The following is a 22,351-nucleotide window of genomic DNA, read 5'->3' on the forward strand; positions in this document are numbered from 1 at the left end:
CCACAGACAAGATTTTCAGAGTTAACAGCTGTTTGTGCACACATCAGTACTGGGGCAGAGCAAGCAGGTTTTAAAATGAAACTGAAATTGAAAAGGTGGATGCTCAGAGCTCTCCAGAAACCAGCCTTTCTCTGTATCATGCTGGCATCACAATCTGCTTTGGTAGACCCTTTGCTCTTAATCATTTGCCTCCAGTTTTTGCCCTGCAGCTGGTTTGTGACCTTGGCCAGGTCTTTATGCTTCTGTGTCAGTTATGAAATGTGCCACTGGTGTTTGCCTTTCCCCCCTATAAAGTGCTTCCAAAATTACAGMTGACAGAAAGAAATATTCATGAGTAATACTTTCACCCAACCACAAATATTGCATTAGTCTGATGTCAGATCCATGCTACTGTACAACAGAAACTTTCTCCATCCTTTTCCCCTTCACCTACTCCCATTTCTGTCACTATCCACAGGCTTCTCTCTCAGCTCTCAATAGCTGTGGCCATGTAGGATTATTGAGCAGGAGGGAAATAAAAGCCTTCTAGGAAGAAAGCAGGGACTAAGGCAACAGAGGAGGGGTCTGCAAGGGTTGGCAAGAGCAGTTTGGACAGTACTTGCTCGTGGCTGTTTCTTTCCTTTGGGTCCTTGCCATTGAAAATTACTGCTGACCTGCCTGAGGGTTGGTGTTGACAATACTGTAAAACCTAGCAGGAAACATAAATAGGAAAATGCTCAAAACTGTAATTTTTAGTTAAGGATGGAAATTGTTTTTTGTATAGTGCTATGTAAGGAAAGCAATTTCATGGTCTGCTGGTGTCACTCTGACCTGCTGTGAAGGAAAGTGTTGGGATGGCTTGTCTCTGCAGCACCAGAGCAGCAAGCTCTGTGAAAGTCTGCCTTTCTGGAGATGCAAGTGAGTCAGGTGTGCTGATGTGCTTTTAGCCTACAGCTAATCTAAAGCTGAAGTACTGGGTTTTTTTCAGAGCCAGGTGCTCCTGCAGTGATCTCATGTGTGTAAAGGCTCTCACAAACATGGTAGGTTGTTTGTCAAACCCACAGGAACACTAAGCCAGTGAGACCTTCTGAGAAGATGGGCAGTTCCATTGCTCAAATCAGCAGTATTCTCAGGTTTGTATGATCTTCTGATGGCAGTTCTTAGTGATTGAAAACCGTGGGTCTATCAGATGTCCTGTGTTATTGCTGCTCACTTACTGCAGAAGAAGGCTCATTCCTGAATCCAGAAATTCAAATGAATGAGTGTGTTAAATGTTAAAAATTCTGAATTCTAAGGAACAATGTAACACCTCATTTCTGAATTTAAGTTCTTTGACACTGTCACTTGATAAGGAAGACAACACAATTGGAGCAAGAGAAACAACCAAAAAAGAGTGGTAAAAATCTGAAGGTTTTAATAAACATTTCCAGCGTATTTGAACTTAACTGAGGCAGTATGCAGTGGCTTAAACAGCTCTAAGTTTTGCAAATCCTRGTTTTCTATAAGTGCCAGGGAGCTCCTTCAGCCTTAGGTTTCAGCTGATACAGCCTTAGTAAGGTAATAAAAGAGTTTTGTAAAACTGTGCATGACACTCAGTTGGATAGAAATTTGTGTTTCTTCTTTGTTTCCCTTTCAAAAACTGGAAGACAAATATGCTGTTCACAAATCAGAACATATAGGAATGAAGTATTGATTGTATTTTCAAAAAGCACCTTACTTTGTTTAGATGTTATAGCTGGTGCTCTAAAGAGCCCCTRTTGAAAGGAAAACAGAGATTCAGTAGGCTTTTACGTCAATATTGATAAAGAGCAGGAAGTCACCATGTCCATTCTGGCTGCCACTTTTGATCAGACAATGGGAAGAAGTTTGTATGTAATGAATGTAGTTTTGTTCTATGGACAGAAATCCTTTGGTCTTAGTGGTTTCTCACWGGAAGGAGTAACCAGAATATGATGTAAAATTGACACATCAGCTCTGAGGCTTTCCTTGTTGAGTCACGCCCATCCCTTCCTTTTACTTTCAGAATTAACTGAAGGCAGATATTTTCTAGCTGTTGCTTTGGTAGCTTTGTTTATGCARTATGTCTCTCCTGCACTGTTCCAACAGAAGAACACTTGTCTTTATAATTTTGGGGGATTTTGTTTATTTTTGTTYGCTTTTTTGTTCTTTTCTGCACATGCCCAGTTGAGCCCGTTGATGCCCGCCCAGCTGCAGACAGAGGACTCACCACACGACCAGGTATATGACTTGTATGGCTTTTACCTAACCCATATTTTCCTGGCATGCATGTGATCTGCTGGAGCTGACRTGAATTACCTTTGCTTTGATGTACCCCTCTCATAAAATTTAATGCTATTCCATGAATGAGGAAAGAATCGTTCCCTCACAAATTCCCCCTGTGTGAGTGCTGTCCGTATCAAGGCTGTTCAGGATGTGTGTTTGCAGTGGGAGTGGGTCCCAGACCCAGAACTGTTTGTGTCAAAGGTCTCATCTTTTCCAGCTGTAACACTTTAGCAGGTACAGGAAATGGTAAATCTCCTAGTGGTTGGTACTGCCTAGTACAGATGCTGCTTCTAATTTGGGAATGTATGATAGAAATGTCAAATCCTCTACGTAGAGTGAGCAGGGCTAATTAAGAATTAATTTCAGAACTGCAGGGGGCATTTATATTTTTTGCTTACCTCCAGGTATCTAAAAATTGGTATTACTGCTCTGGATTACCTGAGGACACAGCTATTGATTGCATTCTAGGACAGAGCAGGGTGATTGTTTCTCTGCTGTAGGTACCTCTGTCTTTGTATTGATTTCAGAATAGCAGATCACTAGGTTGAGTCAGGCTGCAAATGTTTGGAAAAGTTAAAATGGGACAGTTCTAGTTTCCAGAAGAAAAAAGGACTTTAGCTTTTCATACAACTTTTTTTTTGCTTTTGGAGTTGTTTTTCCTCTGTTTTTTGTTCAGAATTATCTGGAAACTGCTGATTCCATTGAGGGGAAACAGACTTTTATTTCAGAAGGGGTTACTCACCGACTCTCCGACATAACGAGAATATAATTTAGGGTCAGGATTATTTCAGCATCRCATCATAATTGTGTTTTCTTTCTTCAGATCAGATTAAACTRATCAATCCTTTTTCTCTTCATCTTRTCTTCCWAAAATCCATTAGATAGCACAATAGRCAGCACCTTCCTAGTGTTTRTAAAKCTTTCAGAATGACTTCCCCACGTTTAGCAACTACAGAAATTGCTACAGTGGGAGGCAAGATAAGCTTWTATGTTGCAGCAATTGGGATATGGGAACTGGCCAGGTAGTGTGGTCCTAGCACTGTTTTGGGAGTCTCACACTTTACTTGTGTTCAGAGTCTTAATTCAGTCCATGAAATGAGCCTGGAATCAGGTACAGAGCTACAATACCAAAAATCTTGGGATCAGAGGAAATCCCCTCAGTACTACATTATCTACCTTCTTCCCCAAGAGCAGTAGAAATATCACCGATGAAACACATATATGTTTAATCCCAATTTTGTAATGTTCAGTCCAGCAGTTTCCTTATAATRTTAAAACCTGTGATTATTTACAATTTTAATTTCAGTCATCTTAAAAAAATCTCCTGTTATGAGGTCCTTATTTATTATTAAAGATTATTCCTTCCTCCCTTCTGTTCCCTCACACATAGACATCGTCTCAGAAAKCCTTTGTGTCCCTTCTCTAGAGAAAGGATTTTCTGTCACTGCCACACTCTCGTTTCAGAGTGAAATTCTGTGTTTTAGTCAACTGCATCAGAACACTTTGTTGGTTGGGGTGATACAAATAATACTAAAAGTAAACAATAATTTTGGTGAATGTGTGCAATAGACTACTAAGGACAGGTAAAAAATATTTCAGCATGTGACCATTATGGCTTGAAATTTCCAGCAGATGCTATAATTTTGCATAGTGGAAGTCATGTGGGATATTTCCTCAATGTTCTGCTAAAGTGCAAAAGTAGTGCTTAACTTCCCTGTGCCTTTAATCACCATTTCCAGATTTAGAAAAAACTTTTCCTACTGATACAGATCCTGTCTATAAATGTCCATGTGGTTTCTCATCATCCTTCAAAAGAAATTTATGTGTGATAAAATTTCAATTTAACAGATACATTATTCCAATCTGAGTGTCTTTGTAAATGAGAAATAGTGGAAAGCAAATGGATKCTTATTTAAACTGTGAAGTACAAAGGGGATTCTGATAGTTTAAAAATGTGTGCTTTAAAATTATTTTACTTGGTAATTGTGTTTCCTTCTCTCCTGTGCTTCAGCAATCACTTTTTCATGATGAACACTTAATTTCTTGCTATTGAATTTTGTGTTTCTGTTTATTAGTAACTTTTTCTTTGTGTGTGTATGTGTATAGAGAGAGATATAAAAATACATATTGAAACATCTTTAGATGCTCACAAGCAAGCTTGTTTTATTTACATTAATTCAGCAGATCTGAYCTGTGGAAATTGAATGAAGATTAGAAAACATACCATCAGAAAGGATGTTGCTTAGTATTAGCATATTGTCTGTAATTCAAGATGATGAAACAATGTTCAGGGCAGATCGTATTTTCCTTGGTTGCTGAGTTGCAGGTGTAAGTGTACACTCACTGCTGTAATTGCATCACTTGCAGGATGTCCATAATTCCCAGTGCAAGGATTTTATGGTATGMACTATGTTACTTTCTTTCATGTAGTATGATTTGGACGTGTTGGGGCTTTTTTGCATTAGTCCAATTCTTTGTCRGTTGCTCATTTTTACACACATAATTATTTTGAGGAAACATTGCACATAAAGCTGCGTCTGTGTCTTTGGCCCTTCTGCTAATAAATCATGATATGTCTGTCTTTAGTACGTTACATTAAAAGCTGAGGGGTTTTTTTCCTCATGCTTTGCAGAGGCTCTATGAGCCTAATGGCTGTTCTGCAGAATCATTAGCACACATGTTGCAATCTGTGTAAGGGGAGGACATGGAGCAGCTTAATGAATTATTTATTATTTTCTTGCCAGAAACTGACAACATATTTTTTTGCTTTGTGATGTTAGTTCAATACAGTTGCCTTAAACTAACTGTATGCAGCTACCAAATAAAAATCATTAATAGACTTTTTTCCATTAGATGTTTTGGTTTGTTCTATAAATGAGATCATTGCTAACTGTGAATGCAATTAGAGGTGCATATGCACAGCATCTAGATTGACACAGAAATATTATCAAAATTTTAGTTGTTTTGTTTATTCATTTATACACACATGTATTCTGAGAATTATTTTATACTTCATTCCAATGAGATTCTTTTGTAAAAAAGATAACACTTTTCTTGCACCTATTTTCTGCTTTCTTCAATTTGAGAGCCCCATAGTCATCCATGAAGTAAAAGTGAAACAGCATTTCRCTGATGTCCAAGGAGAGACCAGAAAGTTTTATTTCCATGCATTCTTAAAAGTCCATATTCCTAAAGATATTTGAGTTGTCCTTACAAAACTGAGTATATAGTCTTCATTTTTGTCTCTATGAGTGTTCAATCTTCATTTTTTCTTTAATTGCAAAATTTAATGACCTGCACAAAGTCACGGGGTCATATGGAAGTAATAGTTAACTTCTGGTTAGAATCAGATAGCTCTCTGCCCCAGCGGTTGTTCAAAGATGGCATTCCTTCCCTGCCACCCTTTTTATCTTAGGTGAAGCCTAACCCAGACAAAGCTGTTTACCACCCTTGTAACAGGCTTTGATTCAACAACTCTTTTCTTGATCTTTCCATGACTAAAACACAGTTCATGAACGAGGAGCTGAATGTTTTCCTGAATGCAATCAGTACTGYAGTCACTCAAACTGCTACTTGGTTTTTCTCTGTGTGGAGGCCACCCAGCTCTGGTTGTTTCAACAATTTGCTGCACTTAGAGATTTAATTTTTCACTTAGATGTAACCTCAGGCACACTAATACTATTTCAGATAGTGCAAAACAATATCACAAAACCTTTCTAGCTGTTTATGTAACCAGTAGATAAAGAAATTGCAAGCARTATAGTAGATAATGTGCATCTGAGTATATCCATGGTAAAATTCACTGTATCCTCCTTTTTTTTAGTCTTCTGAAAGTGTAAATATATATTTTCACAAACACRAAGCTCATCAATTTGCATATAAAGTGTTCCCCAAAGCAAGTACTTGTTTTTTATTTCATATGAGTAGTTTTTCACTCCATATGATTTTTTTTTCCCCCTTTAGGGCAAGGAAAAATAAGGATTTYATACTCTCCATTTTTTGATGTTTGGAAATACATGTGTGCACACATGCATGTATATATAAATGTATGCATAAAAGCAGTTAATATTGCTAATTAAAAGTATTATCAATAAAGACCCATCATAGTTAGCKCACTTTGTTGAATTTCACTAGAAGCTTTAAAGTGTATGGTTTTTATAACAAAATAGTTTTGTCAGTTTTTCTAAGGAGCTGTGTGTTAGTGTATTTGCCAGCTGAATTGAAGCATTTTAAAATTGAGGTAATATGAATGCAATTCCCTAAAGAGGGTATGTAATTTGGAAGAAAAGCTGTAGAAAATTGTCATCATTTATGAATTTCCAATGAGGCTGTTGCCCTCACTTTACGTCCAGTATATTGCTTTATGTGTTTAGGTTTTATATTTTAGAATTGATAGTGAAAAAATTATTTAGTGTTTAAAGGATTAAAGTTCTTGTCAGAGAGAGAACTTTTCTTTGTATGCTTGTATTCAATGAAAGGGTAGAGAGGTATTAGGAATCCCTTGACTATTTGCATCCTACCTCTGGTCAAAGTTTTAGAAAAACSCTGAGTTTTTCCTTCTTCAGTTACTACCTTTCAAAAGTATATCTTTGATTTTAGCATGCAAGTCTAAATGTGYAGTCACCAGGACAGTTAAGTGAATGAACTGGTAATTAAGAATCTCTTAAAAAGTGTCAGTTCTATAATTGAATTGTGGAAAGACATATATAACTCCAGATGTTTTTATCTCATACCAGGTATTTAATTGATTCCAGTGTAATGTCATACTTCTCCTTGCTATATAATCAGTTATTTGCAGAAGACCAGCAGTTTACCATAATTGAAGTATTTTTCCTCCCTTGTAAGGGAGATAAGAAAGAAGGAAAAAGTTGCTGTTGTTATGCAATAGCTAAAAAAAAATTCTGTTTCTGACGTTTTTCTGGTGCAAGTTGCAAAAAACAAGTTTCAGTAAGTCTTAACATCATTAACATCCTAATATCAGGTCCTACCTTGTGTTCAGATTCCATTGCTTTTTTGTGGGACCTTGGTTACTTGACCAAAACCAAAAAATTTCTGCCTGATCTCAAGGCAAGAAATGGTGGTTTAACCTGCTATTTGCTGAAAGCATGGCTCCCATGCTACTCTTTGATTGGAGTGGAAGGAGGAAAGGGAGCCAGGTAGAAAAAAAATTGCTCTAGGGAAGCCTGAGCCTGCATTTTTTTAACAGCTAAGATTACTGGTGAACTTATCACCCTCTGTTGTTTATTGACGTGACCTGTTCTGCCCCCAAAATGCTGCTGTAACTCCTGCCTCTGGCATTTGACTGTTAAAYAGAAGCTAACAAAGACTCACAGTCTCAGCTGTTGCAGCTTTCCTTTCAGTAAAAGTGGTCAGACCCCAGAAGCAGAAGTGCTTGTGTCCTTTTTCTTACCTCTAGCAGTGGTACAAAAGGATATGTACAGATTTCACCTCTGCTTTATACCCTGGTACATCACTGAGCTTTTGGCAGCTAACATTTGATAGGTATCAGGACTGAAAACTGTATTTTCACCATTGTGTTTAGTAACCCTGAATGAACCTTTCTTCTTCACATTTGTTCATTTGTATTTTGAACATCCTTGTGATCTGTGCCATTGAGTTCCACAGTCCAATTTTGCATTGTACTGAATTATATATGTATATATATATATATATGTGCACACTTTCTTGTGTTACGTTTCAATCTTCTGTATCATGGTCTTGTTGATGGCCTGTACTTTCTTAGGAGAAATAATAAATGACCATTTCCTTTAGACTTTCCCCTTGTCGTTCACAGTTACACATTGTGTTGTTTSAGCTCATTTGCCTCTTCCAGTCTGAAGACTCCTGTTTTTAGTCCTCATGTACAGAAACTGTTCCATACCTGTGATAATCTCACTGCATTAATTTTTTGTAGTTCTTCTGCCTTTGTCTGAGGTGGGGTGACCAGAACGAAAAGCCAGATTTAAAATGAAGATTCRTCATTTATACAGCAGTGTAACAAAGTTTAATGTTTTCTGTTTTCTCATGATTGTTCCTACCTTCTCTTTGCCTTTTTGACTGCCAGTCAGGCAAGTGCCCACAGAGTTATCCACAGTGACTGCAGGGTCTCTGTCCTGGGTGGAACAGGGCTAAATGAGAGTCTTTGTAGCTAACTATATGTATAGTTAGGGCAATATGTCCCCACAAGCACCACTTTGCATTATATCAACATTGAATATAATTTCCCTTTTATTATGCTCTTGGAATTTCTGAGATACTTCTGAAGTTCTTTGTTTTTACTTTGACTATCCTCTTTTTTTCTTTTATTTTTTGTCAGTAAACTTTGTCATGTCACTATTCACTCTCATCACTTTGCAAACAGCKCAGCACAGATCYATATGGAACCCACTGGTAAYGTTTCTCCACTGTGAAAAACAGAATTTTGTTTACACTTCCTTTCTCTTAGTCAGTTATGGAAAGTCACATATGATTTTCCTTTCTACTCCTTGACATCTTAGCTTTTGCTAGAGCTTTGATCAGGGACCTTCTCAAAAGCTTTTTGGAAATCCAGATTCACTCCAAGCAGAATCACTGTTTCCCATGTGATTGCTAATTCTTCAGTGACCTCTAAGAGGTTTGGGAAGCAGGACTTACAAAAAGGTAGATTTTTCACTGATTTATYTTGTATGTGTGTGGATATGTTTTAATCCACATTTATAGCTTCAGTGGATTTGCCAGCTGCAGYAGCCAAATTGTGCTCTTCCTCAGGCCTTTGCCTTGGAGGAATTTTGCTGTGGTGCTTTTGCCAGGGTGTCTGTGAGGGGCAGTGAGTGTGGCCATGGAGAGGGAGCAGCCTCCTCTTCAGCTCCTGGGCAGTGAAATAAGTCCTGGGAAAGCCCTTTCCCCACAGCTACTGCACTGATGCTCCACTACTGGAGTTTCCTCCCTTCCCTTTTAATCCTAAAACCAAAAAGGTGGCAGAGGTTGACAGGTTGAGCTTCCATGCAGGCAGATCCATGTTGTCATTTGTTGTGATCTACTCTAATCTCAGAGGAACAAGGAGAACTAACCCTCTGTGAATAAAACAGAACAAACCCAGAGGTTCCAAATATTCCCCAAAACGTTATTAAAACCAAAACAAGGTTAGATGTTGATAAAAAATTGGTATCAATTGATAACTTTCATTTAATAGTAGAAGAGGCGAAGAGAAAGAAAAAGAAAGAAATAGAAAAGGGGTGTGGGGACAGGGAGATTGATAGAGACAGATTAAGCAGAAGCATATCACCCCTCTGTGGGTCCAAATGGCATCTTGTTGTTCTCCTGAATCTGATCTTGGTGGTGGTGAGGGGTCCCCATCAAAAAGTATAGAATCCAATGGATTAAAATACATTTGGGCAGGTGGGAAGACCCAGGTACCTCCCTGAGGGGGGCCAGTTGGACCCTGTCCCTTGCAGAATTGTGTTGTATCGTGTGCCATCACGTGCAGTGCTCTGCTGCAGGGTCTGGAGACCCCTTTGGGGGGGCCTTTGATGCGCCATGACACCCCCTCAAGTGCACCCCATGTGAGTGTCCCATAGATGTGACATTCCCGAGATCAGGAGGCCCCCACAGCTGGCACAGTTTGCACAGCAGAGGATGGGCATTGACTGCCTCTGACCAGAGGCTTTTTTGCCACACACCCAAAACCCTCCTCCTCCCTTTGGTGTAGGGGTCTGTACAAACCTGGCAGCAGAAAAGACTGGGGCTACAGACTCCATCCCAAAGGTGCTGGGCTTAATCTTCCTGTGAATTATTTTCTCTAAGCCCAGACCYGAGAATAGTGTTACTTAAATCAGCTTACAGTCTGGGGGCCTCAGTCAGGGAGCCCATTCAAGGTGCAGTGGTCTCTAGTGCAGGTTTTGTTATACACTTCTGCTATAATGCATGAAAGTCTTTCATAAAAATGTGTAAGCCATAAACCATAAGATTTCAGTCTCTGACATCCTTTTCCTCACTTCCCATTGATGCAGGTGTAGGCGGTACTTTGAGATTATGCACAAAAGAGAGTAAATTGTACTCTTAATTTGGAAAACTAGCCATAGCTGCTTCAAGGATAGAAAGTTAAACCTGTTTAAGGGACCATGTGTGTTTTATTTCCTGCAGCTCCATTTCCTCCTGCATTTCATTGACAGAATATCATTATTTTCAGACTGTAATTCCTTCAGTACTTTACTGTTCTTGCATTTAGAAATGGGTCCCCCATATACAAATGTTGTAATATATTTGTGTTAGTACTGTGATGTAGCTTCAAAAATCAGGGACTTAGTAAAGAAATTTCAGGGGTTGAAGTGTTAAATTCCTTAAAGAAAACCCAAAAAGCAAAAAAACGAGAAAGACAGTAATACAAAATCTGTGGGGTGGTCATACTCTTCAAAAAATAACCATAAATGCTTTATAGCATGAAGATGATTCTTGTTCTCTTCTTTGCATGGTTTCCTATGAAAAGGAGATCAGAACCTTAGAGTGGGATGTCTGTACAGTCCAGAGAAGTTCTTGGGAAGATCTGTTCTTGCTGATTCATTATTCAAAAATAAASCAGCACTTGATGAAAAAGAAATTGCATATTCAAAGGCAATAAAAGGGCAGTAATTCTTGGATTGATTGCTATTTTGTACTGTGGAGCTCACTTGCACATGGAAGTCTTAAGGAGTTAATTTTGGGAGTTGAACAAGACAGTGGAGCACAGGAGCAGTCAGTTGTGTTGAGAATTTTTAAGAGTTTCTTCCTCTTCATCAAAGCTTAAGTTCAGCCCAAGATTCTAAGAGTTAAGCCTTGAAGAAAGGCATGGGGGTGAGAAAATGCTGAAATAAATACAACAAGGAAAATGAACCGGTTTGTTCTTATTATRTTCAGTAGAGGGAAGAAATAACATCTCGTAAATGCCATTCTTCTGTAGTGTTTGTGCCTTCAAGAAATAAAAATGTCGGTACATTGGTACTGAGAAAAAAAAATAACCAGTTCCATGAATGCCCATATATTGTCTACAAGCAAGAGCCAGCTCTTCAGTACTCACAGACACATACAGGAGGCACTGCTCCACTGCTGTCATTCTCCTAAGGCTGTTTTCCARGAGCAAATCCTGGCCTTCTTTCCAGTTAGATGAGTGCAGCATCTCCCCATCGCAACCAAAAGAGAGCAGGACTGCAAACTGCAGTTATAATTGTTGCAAGTTGTGCTCACTTGCTTTTCTGTATGTTTCTAATCAAGAGAGACAGTTATCTCTCAGAGAGAAGACAAAAAGAACCATTAATTCTGAGCAGTACGAAATCTCAAAACAAATAAGAACTCTGTAAACTTCACAAACATTTGGTAACTTRTGCATGTTTGTGGAAAAGGTACTGATTTGAAGGCAGCAAGAAAAAAAAGATATCTGGAGTTCTCCTGCTCACACCATGAGTATTCTGTTTTTTCCTCACAGCAGCCTGAGCTTAGGGAGGACAAAGATTTTGGCTTCAACAACAAATTTTCTTGACATTGCTAAAGAGGCTGTCAGAGCAGATCTGTCTGCAGTCTGTGAGCCAATTCAGGAGGCCTCTGTTGGTCCCTCACASCTTAGTTCAGGCAGTGTTTCGTGCTGGAAGCCTTTGATGCTTGTACCATATAGCTGCCATGGATTGAGGATCATTTAACTCATTCTGTGTCACCTCAGTGGGACTGAAACACCACATGWACCTCACTTTCCTCTGAGTTCCCTTTCACATTGCATCACACCTCCTCCGTGTGAATGGCACTGTTGCCTTCTGCTCTCCTGGAATGGGGTTAAGCAGAATCTTCCTGAATCCTGACTTCAGTGAATTGTTTTTGCGGTGTGATGCAGGTTCCGGGTTGACCAATGTTAAGACAGAAGAGATCTCTGAGGTGAAGATGGATGCGGAGTTCCGGCATGACTCAGGATATGAAGTTCATCATCAAAAGCTGGTGAGTGAACAAACAGTGCTTTCCACACATGCATTTTGAGTTTCTGATTCAGTCTTGACCTGGTAAGTTACTTGTGGGCATGTTTTGTTTGAGTGATGTGGATGCTGAAAGTGCCAACAAAAAAATTATCATGTGAACAAATTTATCATGTGAACAGATGATCTTTCTGGTTCTCTCTTCAATGAGAGTAAACCTGGAACAATGTCAGCAGAGAGGATGGAAAGTCATTGAGCCTCACATGAGAGGAAATTCCGACAGTTCCTGTCCTTGCACTGYCATTTCACTGAATATGCTTTTATGGAGAATACTTGTCCCACAGTCCATCTGTCTTATACCTAAAGAGAAGGATGCAGAAGAAGGAAAATGCTAAGTTTAAAAAAWGAARAAAAGAGTTTGAGATRCATAGCACAGTACAGCAAGAAATAGAATGACAGTTTCAGGAATAGAGTCTTTTCCTATCAAAACAGATGGTAGTGGTGTATGGATGGAGCATAACCTTTCACAAGAATAKCTGCTTGGGATAAAAGGAGATTCTCCACTGGCCTTATTTTARTTTCTATTTGSCTGTATCTATGTGKTTTYTTCCTTGAGATATATTAAAGTATTTTTAATGGGGGAAGGGTAGGTAGGAGTAAAACATTGTTTCCCATTTGAACTGTGCTTCTTGTGAACATAAAAATGACAATCCAAAGCACTGTAGTTAAGAAAAGCATCTTCTAAAACGGTTTTTTTTTGTCCCTTAATGAGCAGTGAAGAGCCCATACAGCAGTGTTGACTATAAAGCTGTTCTGCTTCTTCTTTTTAAAAATATATTATGTGATGAGGTTTCAGTTCCATGGCTTTCAATATCCTGATATTAAACTTGAAAGCTTTTTTCCTTAATATCTTCTTAAAGCTAAATAGTGCTGAAAATCAAAATTAACATGGGACTCAAATTTGCATGTGAACTAGGCAATCACTCTGTGAAAAGCTATTCTGCCATCTCTTTGATGCCGAGAACTGAGAATTCCCAATTTGATAAATTAATCTGAAATGCWTTAGCACAAATATGGTAAATTTTGACATGCTTAGCTCAGATGGGTTAAACATCTCAATGGAGCAAGCCTGTGCAGGGTGCAGAAGGGAAGGAACTTGCAGGAATGTGTGCTAGACACAGYAGTTACTGGCTGTCAGAGGCACTTCTCAGAAGCACCCTTTAGTGTCTTAAGTGGTTTGATACCATCCCAAGGAATTTGGTGCTGGGAAATCCCTATAGCATGRTGGCTGATGAGGAGGGCATTGCAGTCCCTACACATGATAATCATGTTTGAAATGGGACCTTTCCAGCTTTTTACAGCATTTTTTTGCCGTCTCACTGATAGGTACAACTACTGTTTAAAAATTAGTGAGCTGTCTTCTATGTTATCTTTTCAGTTGAGACTGAGCAGTGATTCTGGTATTGGTGAGCAAGTAYTGGACTGATGCTTAAAGGGCCTTGCTTCCCTGTCATACACCATGTCCTGTCCAGTGCCCCCCTCCATTGASCATTAATTCGAAATCAGGGAGCAGAAAACACTTCCATCTGTGCTTCCCTTCTGTGCCATGATAGAATTTCCCAAAACAGTCTCCTAAGGATGCTGCTTTGAATTCAGCTGCACACTGGATTTTACATGCAGACTTCTGAATTGGGCTGAAATTGCAGTTATTTTCTCCTTCATGGAAGTTGGCATTTAAACTGTACATTAAACTGATTTTCAGGCTCGGAGTGCTTAAGGCCTTTCTCTCTTGCACATKTATATTAGCTGGGGCATTTTGCAGTGCTCTGAAATAGCATAGTAACAGGATTTCAGTCCGAGACAGCTAAAATTGATGGAAGAAATTATTACTCTGCATTAGCTCATGCCAACACCATCCAYTGTGTGTGAATTTTTTACTTTGTTTAAACACATTTCTTGCTTGTGACCAGAAACAATATAAATATTTATACTGCATGCTCCAATACCTGATGAAGCGTGTGTTTCTTAAAGAGTGCAAATGTTATACAACTCATTATAATTCTCAGCTGGTTTCTTGCTTTCCTCTGCATTTTTGTTAAATACTTGTCAAAGTATTTAGTCTTTCAGCATGAGGTAGTCATACCATTCCATGAATGTAATTTATTCTCTAATCCTTTTTGCCTATTTTGGTTAAAAACAATAAAAGCCTGCTATTGACAAGCAGACAAAAGGATTGTAATATATGCTTAGATATAAAATAATCCAATGTATTCTTTGAATACAGAACAGGGCAATGGAAACAATCACCCATTTTTCATACCTGCTTCTGCTGATAAAARCCAGTCTTATTAAATGCGTAATAAAACCTCTTGCTGTCCTCTGTTCTGCCTCATCCACTTGTGTTTTATTCAAGTGGACTTTCTCTGGTTTTCACACAACTGTTACCTAGGTCTAACATAGTACAACTTGCAGGTACAGCTTATTCTTTTTGCCCTACAAAATCTTGAAACACTCTTGGTGATCACTTAAATCAGTGATAGTTAGCTTTTGTTGGCTAATCTGCTTTGGTGTGARAATCTTCCTCCCAGCTGTGTGCACRTTTCACTGTTGTCCCACAGGTCCTTCACTACTCTTTTATTGAAGAAATGCATTGAAGTCCAAACAAGCCACAGAGATGTAAATTTTTGACCACACTCATGATTAGCATTCTGTAAAAAAGAAATGTGTGTTCTCCTGGGTTACTCCATTCAAACCTATCCCTCACTGTGCAATTACCTTAACTTGGCTTACCCAAGGAAAAAAGGCAGCTACTGTCTGAGACCTGTGTGAAGCTCATCGTRGAGCTGAGTCCTTTTTCAGCACAGCACTGCTACACCACGGGCCATATATATTTCCCAAATTGCTCTTCTCCAGCTTTGAGAGCYTTGTGGCACAGCAATCTGATGTTTGAGTATTTAGCAAGACAAGCAGTGCCTTTTAATTACTGATGCCTTTGTACTGCTGTGGCAGTGAGGCCAGTTAGTCAAATGTTCAGTGAGCTTTTTATTAACCATCTTCCTTTATTTTTCTTTCATAGGTGTTCTTTGCTGAAGATGTGGGTTCAAATAAAGGTGCCATCATTGGACTAATGGTGGGAGGTGTTGTCATAGCAACAGTGATTGTCATTACTTTGGTGATGCTGAAGAAGAAGCAGTACACATCTATTCATCATGGGGTTGTGGAGGTAAGAAAAGACTTGCAAACACAACTGGTGTCACCTGTGAAAAACACACTGCTCTATGAATATTGATTTACAAAGGAAGAAACTCTGGGTTTGGCTGTGCTGGCGTGGTTACATCCAGCAGCAATGGAATCAAATTGCTTTATTTAGTTAATGCAAACACAATGTTGAAGTGGGTGTAGAACCAGAAAACTTCCTTCTGTAGCTATCCTAGACCACACTTGATAATGTGAAAGTTTATTTTATAAGAAATTTGACAGTAGCCAATAAGTAGATTCAGCGCAAGAGGAAAAACCTGATTTTACTGTTGGGAATCCACACACCAATTTCTTTATTTAGCTTTAACATTTGAAATTGGCCTTCCGTAGCTTGTGCTGTGATCTGCAAGGATTTTCCCTAGACAGGTATTTTATTACTCTGTTCTSTAAACAAGATCCTTTGTTGCCATCAACAGCTTTTGATTTATGGCGAATCTGAAACTCATAGTTTTGAGAAACAAATAGTATATAGGACTCCTATATAGGATTTTCAAGATGAATATCCTTGCCTCTTCTCAGTCTGCCAAGGAAATTCGTGGTCAATTTATAGTGATTTAAAAAACTTAACCTATTTCATGGCTTTAAGGTAAGATCTCTGGAAGTAGAAAAACTTCATTATGAGAACTGGAAGGGGGTTCATGTACCTCTTATTATTTAGTTTGCTGTGTGAGTGTCTGGTTTGCAGATAGTTCTTACATTAGTTCTTGTATATTKTTGCCTTTCAGAATTGGTATTTTACATTTTTTATTAAGATGGAAGTCTTGTTCAAGTCCATAGTTTATGTTGGTTTCATTTCGAGTCAGATGAGCCTTGCTTTGGTCTTGCTGGAGGCACACCTGCTTTGTGATGCATTTATTCCACTGTCTGGGATAATGAAGGGTCTTAAGAATTGTTTGTGTAAACCTTTGTCTTAAGCCTGTCCTTGTGCATCCTTGTGTCCACACTGTGGTTGTCCATGTGGTTTTAAACCTTTCAAAGAGATATGGTCAGAAGARCACCAAGAGTGTGTGGTGATTTGCACAGAGCTGTGCAGAAATTTGGACCAAGAGGCAGAAAATAGCTAGCAGGAATCTCAGCTTCAGCTTTTGATGTGRTATCTTTCAGCCATTTTTGTAGAAAATTACCCAATTACACTAAGCTGCTATCTGCTGCCAACAGTTGTGCCACCAGAGACTCTCCYTTGGGTGAATTTAGCGAGAATGGAAAAGCCAGGAGCCTTGCTAGGCCAAAGCCCCAAATTAGACATTGAATGGATACATAGCATTATTGCAGCATGACCTTAAAATTCCAGATGGCTTCGCCTGATAAAACAACATGGACTTCTGCCAGCTTTCTTTGGTGACAGTGAACTTGGAAATGTTGGCCTAGAAAAAACATGCAAAGGCTGAATAAGTAATTCATGTTGGAATGACAGCATGACTTAGGGAATAAAAGATTTTACAGATAAAACCATAAAGCTTTAGCATGCAAATGTACCAAGAATATTAATATATTTATAGTATTACACTATAGATGGTGTTGCCTGGTGGATTTGCTGGCATTGGCAGCCAGGATTCCTCCTYCTTCTCCCAGACTTGCTCTCTAGTCTTGGCAGGCTGCTCAGCCTCACTGTCTGAGCTTCTTGCCTGCAAGAAACGGATAACATTTGGTTTTGCCCTAAGTTGGTAAAAATTTTGTAGAATTTATATTGCAGATTAAAATAAAAACCCAAAAGATCCATATACAATTGATGTTTAATACCAAAATGTCTTCAAAACTAAGCTGTTCGTTTCTAAAGAGAATTTATTAGCCATAGCACACCTCTTGTATATTGTGCACAAACAGCATGGAAGAGCAAAATCACTTGATGCAAAAATAACTGTACCTCAGCTTTAGCTTGGCTGAGTGTATTTTTAACAAATTTGCCACATCTTTGTTGTGTGTCAGAAGTTACTGTGTGAATTTAACTCTGTGATAATGCAAGATTACAGAACAGGCCTTATTCCACATGTGTTCTTGTCTTCCAAAAATTCACCTCTGTTGTACTGTATCATTTGACTATGATTTTTTAAACAAAATAATGATTAAAAATCCTGTTAGCCTTTTTTATAGCTCTGACTATGGATATACTTGTCCTATTTAGAAGTGTCATTTTCCCCCTATGCAGAGAATAAAAATGTTCCAAAGTTGTTCAGCCTCTTTCCTCCAGGAAAAGAACTTTAATAGTTAAGTAAGTAAATGATTGAGAGATCGAAAGTTAGTTATTACATGTGCACACAGGGGCTCCAACAAATGTTTTGAAGGTTTTTTTGGTGGGTGCACCCACCCCAGCTGTCTGCAGGAGGTTATTTTCTCCACCAAAGCAGGCGGCAAAAGAGAGATTCTCACATCTGCTGTGTGCTGGGCAGCCGCTGACTGTCTCAGCTTCTCCTCTTTGAGGATATCCTGTTCAAAGCTCATTTGCTTTCTGCTGGAGGCAGCACCTCCAGCAGTGACAACAGGAGGGCTCGCTGCAGGAGCAGAGATGTCGCTGAAATTGGTGAAGGGATAGGTGGACAAACAGCCTCACAAAGAGGTGAGAAAGTAGAAATCTAACTGAGGTGTTTTCTCAAGAGACATCACGTCATAGAAAAGTGTCGAACCAGAGTGCCCAAACTTCTTACATACTGTCCTCAGTTCTGCCACCTCCATAATGGGTGTAAAAAGCTTCTTRAAATGGTAAGGGACTTTGGGGATTTACTGACAAGGAGATAATTGGATTCAAAGCATGTCATTTGGCAGAGTGGTACCTGGAGCAGAGGTTGTAGGGAATGTGAAGRGTTTGGCAGCATCAAAATAGGTAAAAGAGAGTAGAAGAGAAGACATTCAGGATGACTGATAGAGCATGTAGGTTGATGGTTTGATTAATTATCCTGCAGCAGAGACCTACAGGAAGGAGAGGAARTACCAGCATTAAATATTTTAAAGGCTGAAGGGGAAATGAAAAAAATAAATTGACTAARACTGCAAGTTGGAGCTTCAGTAAATCCCTTTCATCTATAAATACCGTATTTCAGAGTTTGTTGGACTTTCACTAGAAATTGTTTTTATCAAAATGAGATTTTTTTAATATGGAACACTGTGCAAAGGCATTAAAAATTCAGGGTTTTTTCTGACCTTCTTTTTTTTGGCCTAATCTCCTTCTCCTTGATTTTCTTCCAAGTGTCTCATTAATTTTTTGCTCTCTTCTGCCTTGCAGTTTCCTTGATTCCTTTTTAATTTATGGTGGTGTCTCATTCCATTTCCTTCTCACAAGCAGGTTATGCTGTGTACTTGCCACATTTTCTAGTCACGAATAAGAAAACTGAGTGAGAGGCTTAAACTAAATGGGTAACAGAGTTCAGTACAGTGTTGCTTGGAGCTTAAAGACAGAGTCCAGCACATGTTTTGGCATCCCCCTCCTTTGCATCCCAGCCTACTGGGTGAGCCTCCTAGAAAGGAAAACGTTCTTGGGCAGGTATTAATACACATGGAACCCTGGTCTGTCAACCCCAGAGCTTCATACTGAGTTTAATTTTGGGCTGGAAGAGAATCTGTTCGTGGGATTAGTTGTGAATTGTGAGACTCTTCAGGATTTGAAGAAACACTGGATGCTCTGAGTTGGTTGTGATACAGTGGCCAAGATCCAGGGCTGACTTGGTGCTGTAGCAGCCCCTTSAAGAGTGAAGGGGAGGGTGGCTGTTCCTCTGCACCTGCTTTTATGCTTATTTTCTGTAAGTGCTGGAAAGGCTGCAGGAACATTTGCAGTGTTCCTGCTTTACTCTTGCCCTGACAGCCATGTTCGCAACAAGTTCAGCAACAGCAGAATTCTGTTAATGCTGTTAAATTCATGGGTCCTCAGGGTGGAGATTAGGCCTTTGGCACATTTGTACAAAATCTGTATGGAATGGGTTTGTTAGGCCCTACTGCTGTTAAACTGCTGGCATAGCAAGTGCTCTACTCAACAGCAATAGCACAGAGGGATTACCAGTGRGAGATTCACTGCATACAGATCTGGATGGTGTATGTTTGGGGAGTGAGGAGTTGGCAGCCCCCAGAAAGGACAGATAAAGCAGCAGAATGCAGCCCAGCCCCTGGGGTAGTGCCAGAGGTGAGTGCTGTGAGATGTGGGCCTCTCCCCATCCCTCCCCACCCCTGCTGCCTGTGTAGGGGACACAGAGCAGCAGCCAKGGACCCTTCTACAAATGCAAGCACACAGCTGTACCTGGCTGCTGAGCACACGACTGTACAGGAATGGCTTGGGATTTGGGAGCRGGGGGCTGATATAAGTATAGATATTGGTATATATGCTAGGGGGAAAAACATCTAATAATGAGGGACTTGCAGGGAGAGGCAAACTCCATCCCAGTTTTTTGTATGGGGAGTTGCTTTCCAAGCCAGGAAACAAATTCCAAAGCTGGTACTGCTGGCTTTGGTCAGCTGCTTTTGAAGTCCTGCAGCAATAAAATGAATTGCACAGTTGTTCTTGGTGCATTATCATCTTTTGTCCAAAGRGTGAGCTAGAGGATGCTTTCTGCCCAAATGCACAGGGTACAAAGTACGTTATATGGCCGTAAAGTAGGGAAATGTGTGGTGTGCTGTGAATTAAGCAGGAATGTGACCCTGGTTGTCCCCTCTCCTTACAGGTGGATGCTGCAGTGACACCAGAGGAGCGCCATCTTTCCAAGATGCAGCAAAATGGCTACGAAAAYCCCACCTACAAGTTCTTTGAACAGATGCAGAACTAGGACACCATAGCAGCCTCATGAATTGGACAGCAGAATGATTGCTTCACTGCCCATTGGTGTTCAGTTATAGAGTAATGTGGAAAGAAAGAAAAACACTCTGTTTTATTATTTACTCATTCTCGCCTTTTGACAGCTGTGCTGTAACACAAGTAGATGCCTGAACTTGAATTAATAAAATCRGTAATGTATTTTCTCTCTCTTTCTCTTTACATTTCAGTCTTTACACTACATTATTAATGAATGTTTTTTGTGTACTGTAAAGAGGTTAGCTGTATTTAACTAGTGCATGGTTAGATTCTCTCTCCCAATTATTTATCATGTAGCTCCTTAGCCAGTTGTATATTATTCTTGTGATTTGTGACAGAAATTAAGTCCTAATTGAAATATGCTTTAAGAATTGATGGGGGATGCTTTCTGTGTCTGTGGGGTTTTGCTGCTTCTCTTTGCTGAGCGTTTTTTTCTGATCACTATGCATTTTAAAGTAAACCAACATTTTTTAAAAAGTATTTCAGATGAGTTATTGAAGTTCTTTTCCTTTGCAGCTGCATTTTATTGTACAGGTTGTTGCTCCTGCTGTATTAGTGATGTAGAAATCATGGGAATACACATTCGTTTCTTTGTGCCTGTTTTATGTGCACACTTTAGGCATTGAAAGTTAAACTTTATTTTCCTTTCCATGTATCTTTTTGATCTTAAAAAAAAATTATTAAAAAGAGTCCCTGTTAATTGTGAGCACTTCTGGGGTGAGAAGTGCCTGCTGGCCGAAAATTAACAGGGGTCCTCTGCAGGATGATTGTACAGAGCCATTGCTTATGAATTGATAGCTTTCTACACTGTGTTACATAAATAAATTAAGAAAAGAACGTGTGGGCAAGAGTTTTCTTTGCAGGCAGAAAACAAAGAGTTCTGAAAGTCATTTAAACAGAATATGTAATGTTCACACCGAGAGAGGGTTGGGATCCTACAGAGATCATGGCACTGACAGTTGGACCAGAGCAGAAGGAAAGCAGCAGTGAGATAGGGCGGGAAGTGGAGAGTGCCAACTTTGGCACAGCTTCCCCTCTAAGATGTTGTCTCTTCTTTTTTTTTTTTTTTCTTTTTCCTTTTCTTTTACTTTCAGTTTGTATAATAGTGTTTTAATGTAAATAAATACATTCCTGGAGGAGCCCTCTTGTAGTGGTGTGTTTCTGTGCCAGTCAGCCACCCTCACTCACACAAAGGAGCATGATGTGGATGACTAACCAGCCTCCCACTTTCGTGTCCGTCCCCTTGGAGCAAGCTCATTCCTCCCCACACCTCTGCTGGCTTTTTGGCAAGATTCATGTCCTGAAATATGGTGTATTGGTGAGGGTGAGGAGCAGCCCCTCCCAGGCTGCATCCAGCCTGGTTCTGCTGCCTCATAGCAAGTGCCAAGGAAGGGTGGGATAGCAGCACCAGGAATTTCTTTCCCAGAAACTGCAGGATGAGGGCAAAGCCATTGGTGAGCTGGGATACATAACCCCCAGACCAGCACCGTCTCTCCGCTGTCTGAGAGCTTCCTTCTGCTGCTGGCCCTTGGGGAGCACTCCTGTGGCACAGGGAGAGCACAGTAACACCACCGGGTTCACCTGCTGAGGGAGATGAGACCACAGTGAGTGAGTGGATGTGGAGATCTTCAAGACAGCCTTTGTACCTAGCCCAAAATAAGGACTTCTCAGTTTGAACTTGGAGATGGGTTGATGGAGCTGCCTGAGTAGGTTATGGAATAAAACTGGAGTGGTGTGTTTGTGAAAAAGAAAGTGAACTAGTTTCTCTACAGCAAATGGGTTAGATAAAGCAGGAACGAGGGAAGAACTAGGAGTGGAGTAAAGACATCATGATCTGTCCAGGAAAAGCCTCTTGTAACTTGGTTTGTGTGCAAGCCATGGCAACTTCTTGTTCAGCCTTGCTGGCAACTTTGCAGCAGGCGTGGGGCATGGCTGCAGTGGGGCTGCACAGCTCAGGCAAGTGTCTTGAGTCACTCTTGACCTCAACTCGGAGAAAACAAGTTTCCAGTCCTGTTGCTCACTCGTCCTAATGATCTTCCCCAAAACCTCACCTGTTCAGGCATTTTACCTGCTAGCCTGAAACACAGCCAGGAGGAATCTTCAGTGAGGGGACAATAGGGCAGGGAGTTTCAGAAGCCAGCTGTGGAGA

General features: G+C 39.9%; 1 protein-coding gene across 4 annotated transcripts in view; it reads left to right on the forward strand.

The window, feature by feature from the left end:
- The window catches only part of APP (amyloid beta precursor protein), a 189,705-nt gene extending 168,364 nt beyond the window's left edge, over positions 1–21,341 (forward strand). For 2 of the 4 annotated variants that reach the window (XM_057371844.1, XM_057371846.1), the window contains 4 exons: positions 2,164–2,217; positions 12,098–12,198; positions 15,250–15,396; positions 20,075–21,341. In XM_057371844.1, coding sequence (XP_057227827.1) covers positions 2,164–2,217; positions 12,098–12,198; positions 15,250–15,396; positions 20,075–20,176 — 404 coding nt within the window. In that variant the 3' untranslated portion in view covers positions 20,177–21,341. The remainder of the gene's footprint in view (positions 1–2,163; positions 2,218–12,097; positions 12,199–15,249; positions 15,397–20,074) is intronic. The other 2 variants (XM_057371847.1, XM_057371845.1) reach the window with 1 other exon arrangement.
- The last annotated feature ends 1,010 nt before the right edge of the window (positions 21,342–22,351 follow it).

This window comes from Malurus melanocephalus, unplaced genomic scaffold, assembly GCF_030028575.1.
Source record: "Malurus melanocephalus ecotype Western Australia unplaced genomic scaffold, MMel_1.1 scaffold_159, whole genome shotgun sequence".
Classification (NCBI taxonomy): Eukaryota; Metazoa; Chordata; class Aves; order Passeriformes; family Maluridae; genus Malurus; species Malurus melanocephalus.